The sequence below is a fragment of the Crassostrea angulata genome, chromosome 10, assembly GCF_025612915.1.
Source record: "Crassostrea angulata isolate pt1a10 chromosome 10, ASM2561291v2, whole genome shotgun sequence".
Taxonomy (NCBI): domain Eukaryota; kingdom Metazoa; phylum Mollusca; class Bivalvia; order Ostreida; family Ostreidae; genus Magallana; species Magallana angulata.
In genome coordinates, this window is record NC_069120.1 from 10,038,872 (window position 1) to 10,047,064 (window position 8,193).

The following is an 8,193-nucleotide window of genomic DNA, read 5'->3' on the forward strand; positions in this document are numbered from 1 at the left end:
AAAAATGTTAGTATAAAATTACCTAACTTTAGAACGCCATTGCGACAAGCGCCTTGCGGCGGGAGGAAAATATAATCGCAAGATGATCCTTTCGGAAGTTTTCTAGAGTTTTCATTTAAATCACCGAGCTAATTTTGTGTTCAGTAGATTTAATGAAAACAAATATTTACCGAATAGATTTATAAAAATATGTTGCAAAATTTTCTATTTTGTACAATAAAACATTATTAAATTTAATTATATGACCTCTTAACTTCCGTGGATGTGACGTCACATGTGATTGAGAAGAAGAAAAACATTGACCATTTTGTTGCAGTTTTGAGATTACAGGCGGTTTTGAAACCTTGGCAGTTCTGTCAAAGATCTATTCAGGTAAAATTATAGAAATTGTGTACTTGATATAATCATTATTGATGCTACAGTCATTTTATATAGTGACAATCCATGTTTTTTGTTATGGAATGTTTTGACGTATGTATGACAGCTGATCATGCAGTGATCATCTATAGATGTTCCCATATTTGATTGTAAACATAATATACAGGACCATCAAGGGTATATTTTTATGCGACAAGGTAAATTTCAATGCATTTCTTTTTACAAGAACGCTGCTTCATGTTTAAGTGCGCAGTGTCTTTTGTTGTGGACAGTCGATCAATCATTTGGCGGATCTAAGGTGGCGTTTATTGGGCATAAATTCTAAATCTAACAAACCTTTTGTTGTGTTGGATTTTTAAAATTTGCAGTGATTATTTCTTCACAGACATCTTAATCATTTTATCTAATTAATTTTATCACTACATACTTCAGCCACTGACAATTATTTAATGTAGCTCGCGGGTTTGCTGACGTCAAAATAGAAAAATCGACGTAAAGAGTTGACCGTCATAGTAAACTCATAATGTTTTTCTAAAATGACAAATGAGATATTTAGAAGTATAAAAGAAAATATTTTAAAAAGCTTATATGCGGTTTATGACTGTTTCTACAAAGATTTATAATATCAAGTGCTGAAAATTTAAAGATGTCACATACATTTTCACATTTAGTTCTATAAAGATAAAGAATGAGTGTGCGTTAGTGCATTTAAAGTCATGTTTTAAAATAGAATGTATGCATTAACTTCGCTTTTTTTTTTACAATTATAACTTCCGTAATCTGTACTACCGATTAAATTCTTAAATTTCTTTTGGCTTGAGATAACTGTTTTATTCGATTACTTTACTTATAATGTCAGTATTTGCCTGGCATTTTATTTTTGCATTGATTGACTCAGAGTTTCATAAAAACAAAAATAGCAATTTTCTGTATCTTTACAGCTTTACATTAATTGCATTTGATAACATTCACAATAATGTCTAATAAGCATTTACATGTTCTAAAATGTGTTAAACAGCTAGTCTTGTCAATAAATGCATTTCAATTTTGGTGTTCTAAGAAGTAAGGAAATGATGACGTCAGGCTAACGTCGTAATGAAAATATAAGGTTTTGAGAAATCTTTTGAATCTTTAAAGTTTTTTTGCCAAAAATTGGCCGAGAACACATACTATTATTTTTTTATGAATTGATTCATAATTATCTCCTCTGTTTTTGTGTTGAGTATGATTAATTTCGTCTGAATCGTTTAAAAGTTTGGAGCATAGTTTTGTAATGCGTTTCTCGGTTAAAATGTGCATTTTACTATATATTTCATTGAAATGGCGTTGCTTGATTTTATTAATGACACTGTATTTGAAACACGATAACATTATTACCGCGCAGACGAATCTTAAATAAATTTTAGAAATAAAACTATAAAACCTAATGGATCACGTGGACAAATTTTCAAGGTAGGTTTTCTCACAAGCAGGTAAACCCGCGAGCTACCTTAAGGAATAATTAAGGAGTCATATTCTTTGAGTAATATAAGAGGTGATAATTTCGGTTGGGGTGTTCTCAAATCCAATAAAGCCTGAAGGGCTTTATGATAGATTTGATCATGCCTTGGTCGAAATTATCACCGCATAATATTAAAAAAAATGATTCCCTATTACTTATATTTAAATAATTTTCAGCCATTGTAGGATTAAATGTTGAAAAATAAATTTTAAAAAGCAAATTCTGCTGGCGCCCCAATTATATGTCATTTGAAGTTATTGGACTGTATAATACAAAATCGATACGTAGTGTTATCAGAGGCAAAGACACTGAAAAATGTAAACATTTTGTCATCCAGATAAATCACAATGGGTGGAGCGGTAAGCACAGGTGAGGATAATGACGAGTTAGTCGACAACCTTGTAGAAGCAGATTACATTAAATCAGAGCATGTTGAGAGGGCATTCCGTGCGGTAGACAGAGCCAACTATTACTTGCCAGAGCACAGGGGCAATGCCTACAAGGACCTAGCCTGGAAACATGGACACCTGCATCTCTCTGCACCTTGTATATACTCCGAGGTGATGGAATGCCTTGATCTGAAGCCTGGGTTGTCCTTCTTGAACCTTGGAAGTGGGACTGGTTACTTAAGCACAATGGTGGGATTGTTATTAGGTAATATTATTGTTGATTTGTTTTTATTTATACATTTTTGTTTACAGGTCAACTAGGGGAAAACATGAATTAGAGTGCCCTTTTAATTTTTCTCACATGTTATCTTAAGATACTGTATAAACAGTAACGATATTACATAATGTAGTGTTGAATGTATTGCTGATTGCATTCTTTTTGATTTTATTGATTTTTTTTCATCAAAAAAAGTAAAGGGTTATAAATTATAAGCCATATGATATACCTGTAACTATCAGTTTACAATGTTATCAGTTTTTGTCCCCCCCCCCCCAAAAAAAAATAAATAAATAAATAAATATACTGATGTTAAGTGTTATAATTAACAATGATTTAGAAAATATAAATCTGAAATATCTTTTTACAGGTCCATATGGAATAAACCATGGCATTGAGATGTACGACGATGTTGTTGAATACGCACAAGAGAGGCTGAGAGAATTTGTTCACCAATGTAGTAACTTTGATGACTTTGACTTCTGTCCCCCGTCATTTGTGGTGGGAAACTGTCTGGAAATCCCCTCCAGCAGTAACATGTATGACCGGGTGTATTGTGGAGCCTCATGCCCCCCTGAGCATGAAAACTATATGAAGAATTTGATCAAAGTCGGCGGAGTGCTAGTTATGCCACTCAATGATCAGGTTAGTATAATGTATTCAAGCACATAGCAACAGAAACTGATTAATTGGGATATACATGTATATATATCTTGCGGATTAACAAATTGGATGCTCTTTGTTGGTTTTAATCTGTTTAAACCAACCATACAGAAACCGAGTAGTTTACTGTCCACAGACTGCATTTTGAGAGTTTGAAACTAAATATTAAATTTTATTTATTTTGACGCTTGACTATAATTCTCTATACAATATTGTTCATTTTGACACAAAGCCCTATTTCCAAATCTTGTTCATTTGGTCTATGACATGTTTTACCAAATTTCAAATTCATACTTTTATATTATTGACTTGAATTGCAAACATTTTATCTTATATTAAAAAAAATAAAAGGAGACTAGCGAATAACTCGATGTTGTTGGAGAGAATGTTTTCTCAATGAATTGCTTAGTCAATTACTACAGGCCTGCTGTGAATATTTGTAGTAATCAATGCAGTTTTATTTGTATATTAAAGCTGGTGTGTATTAGCCGGACTTCAGACACCGTGTGGAGCTCAAAGAGTGTGATGTCCGTCTCCTTTGCCACTCTGGTCAGTCCAACACAGGTGGAGAGTGTCAGTGCTGTAGATCTCCGTAAGTCAAGTTTGATATTGAACATTTATAAAGTCGTGAATGGGTTTTATCAAAATTCAAAGTATCATAGGGTGAAATCTATCATCAGGCAATTTTACTTATCTATTTACTCTCCAGTCCCTGTAATAATGATAATGAAGAGAATTTTACACCCATGATAATGAGAATTTCATATTGATCAGTTTTGATCTGATTTTTGGCCAATATCTTAACTTACCGTAATCAATTGTACTTCGAGAGGCCTGCGTTGATCAAATACCAGCTTGTACATTTACATTTGTTTGTTCTCCTACTCTGATTTATAACCAGTTTTGTCATTATTTTATTTTCTTTTGTAAGAGTAGTTTTATTTATTTACTTTGAGCAGCTGAGGTACACATACCAGGACTTCAGGACTTGTGTCGCGTAAACATTCGACAGTTCATACGGAAAAACATTTACCAGGAACATCCAGACCTAAAGACCATCAAAAGGAGAAAACCAAAGAAAACCAAAAACGTTAGAAAAAGACACTGCAGACGAAGACCAAAGAAAATGGAAGGGCTGCCCCTGAGTATGGGGATGATGATTCTGAATGGTTTTGATGAAAGTGATGAAAGTGACATTGACAACGAGGAGTTTGAGGAGACGTCTGACAACAGTGATGAACAGGAAGATTCAGCAGTGGATGGAGTGTCAGATGAGGACTGTGATTTGGAATCTCATGCTTCTGGAAGAGAAAAATCTCCGAAGGGAAAAAAGAATGGCAGACATGCAAAGACTGAAAGTGATGAAGAGCACACAGAGCCTCGTCGTCGAAGGATGGAGCTTGGAGCAGAATTCTCAGATCGGTCCCTGATACTTGCAAACAGGCTGCTGGAGGTGATGAACAGAGCACGGGCTGCTTCATCAAATCAGCAAGGGTCATCATCCGCTTCTGCTATGGTGGAGTTAAGAGAGGAGGAGCCCTTAGCTTCAGAGGAGATACTCGAAACCTGTGATGAGCATGAAGATAATAAAGGAAGTGTTGACCAAGAACAAGATTTAGAAAGTGATATACAAGACAATGATAAATCAAAATCTCCACAAGAAAATGGAAATCAAAGCAAAGTTGAGGAAGCAAATGATAATGACAGAGAGCAAGATTCTTGTCTGCCAAATGAGAACGAATATCTTAAAAACTCTGTGATATCTTCAGACTCTGAAATGGAAAATGACGACATGTTGGCAAGCATCAATTCAAACCTTGCTGCCAGGGAGAGAAAGCAGAGATGTATTTCACTGACTAGTGTGGACACTTCTACCACTTCAGGCATAGGGTCCTTGTCAGAAGCCTCTGCTTTGGAAGAAAACATGGAATCCGAGATGACAGAGAGCCCCATTGATAAGCTGTCACCTAGCAGCAGTAGTCAAGGAAGCAGCCAAAGAGAGCCAGTGGAAGAGAGTGAGTCCGAGACTGAGGTCTGCATTCCACCGCAGCTTGAGGACTTGCTGAAAAAACACATGATGGAAAGAATACACTCCCTTCCCTTACCAGAATCGTTGAAGCTATACCTTATGCATTATAGGAACTGAGGCTGTACTATTTTCACAAAGTTATGTACAAAATAGATATAACACAAAGTTAACAGACACAAATTGGATATCATATTTGCATCATCACTTCACTTGTTTTGGTTCAGGTTCTTTGTATTTGAACGTCATTATCTCTTTGTGTTGACGGCATGTACTGTACATGTACCGGTAATTTAAGCAGGTAACATGTAAATGTACCTTTAGATATTATGCAGTAGTTAAATATGTATAATTGATAAGCTTTATGTTTTATCTTTATAACTAGCTTTTGGGGCAAATAGATACTCATGTGGCTAGGTAACGTTGTGTATTTGATGCTGAATCTTGCATATCAACTCAGGTTTTTGTGTGAAAAAAATCTAATACATTATATCATTGTGAAAAAAGGCAGTATGTATTTTGAGAGAGAGAGAGAGAGAGAGAGAGAGAGAGAGAGAGAGAGAGAGAGATCTGAGAGACAGATAAAGGAGAGAGACAGATAAAGGAGAGAGAGAGAGCAGAGATTTCAACCAGACACAAGATTTTGCACAGGTTTAATTGCACAGTATGCATTCGTGCTTAAGATTGCTTTATGGAAGCTTGGGTGATGGAAGAAAAGATGCACCTTGATGTTATTGAAAGCACATAAGTACGTATGGAAATGAACAGTTTGTTTGGTTTCTAGTCCTGGATGATCATTCATGGATATGAATGACAAGTGTATGAATATTTTGACTTCAATTCATAAACTTCTTCATTAAATTTGTTTTGGTTACAATGCATTTATGTATCCAAGTTAAGGGAAAGTTGAAAAACATGTATTAGAATTTCTTGCACAGGTTGTATATATAATTGAATGCACCGGTACTCGCGCCGACCTAATATTTGTAAATACATTAACCTGTTCATTATTTTTGTTTTGCAGAATAATAATATTATCAGTATTCCTTTGCATTTCACAAAGAGTTTAGTGCTTCTTTGTTTTCTGTGGCATGTACAGTATGTTTTGAATCCTCTTTAATTTTTGTCCTATTTATGAACACTAGATTTTTGTAAATCAAACTTGTTGATTTAGAGTTGGCAGATTCATAGTTATTATGAGAATAAAGATTTTTTCAGCATTTCAAGTTTCACATATATGACCAATTGACTATGGTCATCTATCAATGACCACTGACTTACTCTGTTGCAAAGTATGGACAAACATTAAAAGATTTTGGTGCCTTATGCCTTCAACATGCTTTGAAAATGTTCAAGTTTTAAATATTTGCATGTTGAAAAGATTGAAAATATTAAAATTTGAACAGAAAATAGTACAGAACTTACTGGATGCTATAAATTTCAAATCATACTAATGTATTTTTATGGATTTGCTTGAACTCCTGACTCGGGGACCTTGAATTTCACAATTTTAGTAGACATCCATGAATTTCACAACTTAATTTCCCCTTCCCCTATAAATGCTAGACACTAAATTTAGTTAAGATAAACCTGGTCGTTTCAGAGAAGAAGCTAAAATGTATGTAAATGCACAACCCATGACGATGGACAAAACATCGCAATAGATCACCTGAGTTGCCATGATCAGGTGACCTAAAAAAAGGTCAAGATCAAAAATTTAACAACACTAGATCCCAGGTATTTTTATTGTTCTTTGTTTCAAGTATGGTGACCTGCTGTCCACGATGTCCAAAACATTAATGATGTTTTTTCCTTTGATCTCGAGGTCGGCAATTTTGGCAGGAATTAGTTATGTTTTGTATCATCTATATATGGTACAAATGTACAGGCTGTATGATGAAAAATATTCCTGTTCTGACTTCAAAAATATTTTTCAGAAGAGGATTGACCTTGAGATAAAAAACAGATCAAAGTAAAACTGTGGGTATCATTCACTTTCTTCTCATCATAATCTACCTGTATATATGTTCCAAGTTTGAAGTCTTTCAAAGTTACGATCTGGACAATATTTGTTGACAATATTTATAATTTGATTTAATCTGAATTTGACCCTGAGATAAAAAGGTCAAGGTCAAAAACTTAACAATAGTACATCTCAGTTTGAAGTATGCCAAAGCATATTAAGGAAATGACTGACAATGTCATTTTATGTGACCTTGAAATAAAAATATAAAGGTAAAATATTTTGGCAGGGTTCAGCTACATCTTCTATCATTTATCTGTGTTACAAGTTTAAAGTCTGTATGTTGAAGGATTCTTATGTAATAGCCTAAACAATATTTTTAAGAGAATGATTGACCTTGAGATAAAAAATGGACCAATGTTAAAAGATTTTGATAGTTTGCACTCCTTCTCAACATTATCTGCCTAGGTTCCAAGCTTGAAGTCTTGATGTTAAAGGGTTTTAAAATTATGGCCCAAACGATACTTGGATGAAGAATAAGAATCAAAAGAACTGCGAACGTAAACGCCCCTTTCCTGCCTACATTTTACATCCAAATATTTAAAAATTTCTGTCAGATATTTAATATACCAATTTATCTACTTAAAAGTATAATCAATTCCTAATTGATTTATATTAAAATAAAAATTGTAGTCAAAGAAAAGATGTTTTAAAAGAAAATTCTGTTACATAGTTTTTATTATGAAATGAGCTATTTTATTCCAAATATACAATTAAAGTTATCTCTCTTTGTTTGACCAAATCATTTATATTTAATGAAAATATACATGTTTACATTATCAAAAAAAAACTATCATCAAAAAATGACTTTTAATTAGGCGGCTAGACAATGCTACCATTCGCAGTGCACATCCCTCTGATATAATCTTTCAACATTCCAAGTTTCAAGTCATTCAAAAGTTATAATTTGGATCATTTTTAAAGTGCTAAGCATAG

At 33.8% G+C, this 8,193-nt stretch overlaps 1 protein-coding gene across 1 annotated transcript; it reads left to right on the forward strand.

Moving 5' to 3' along the window:
- The first annotated feature begins 178 nt into the window (after window positions 1-178).
- Window positions 179-6,456, forward strand: LOC128165170 (protein-L-isoaspartate O-methyltransferase domain-containing protein 1-like). Its single transcript, XM_052829417.1, has 5 exons — window positions 179-372; window positions 2,217-2,533; window positions 2,916-3,190; window positions 3,683-3,800; window positions 4,168-6,456. Exons 2-5 carry the CDS (start codon window positions 2,227-2,229, stop codon window positions 5,352-5,354), a joined length of 1,887 nt encoding a protein of 628 aa, XP_052685377.1. The 5' UTR covers window positions 179-372; window positions 2,217-2,226; the 3' UTR covers window positions 5,355-6,456.
- The last annotated feature ends 1,737 nt before the right edge of the window (window positions 6,457-8,193 follow it).

Bases quoted from the DNA above. Each gene is read 5' to 3' on its own strand.
- LOC128165170 (XM_052829417.1), top strand. From the start codon at position 2,227: ATGGGTGGAGCGGTAAGCACAGGTGAGGATAATGACGAGTTAGTCGAC. The intron at 2,534-2,915 runs GTAATATTATTG...ATCTTTTTACAG, and splicing joins AATGGTGGGATTGTTATTAG to GTCCATATGGAATAAACCAT. The intron at 3,191-3,682 runs GTTAGTATAATG...TGTATATTAAAG, and splicing joins TTATGCCACTCAATGATCAG to CTGGTGTGTATTAGCCGGAC.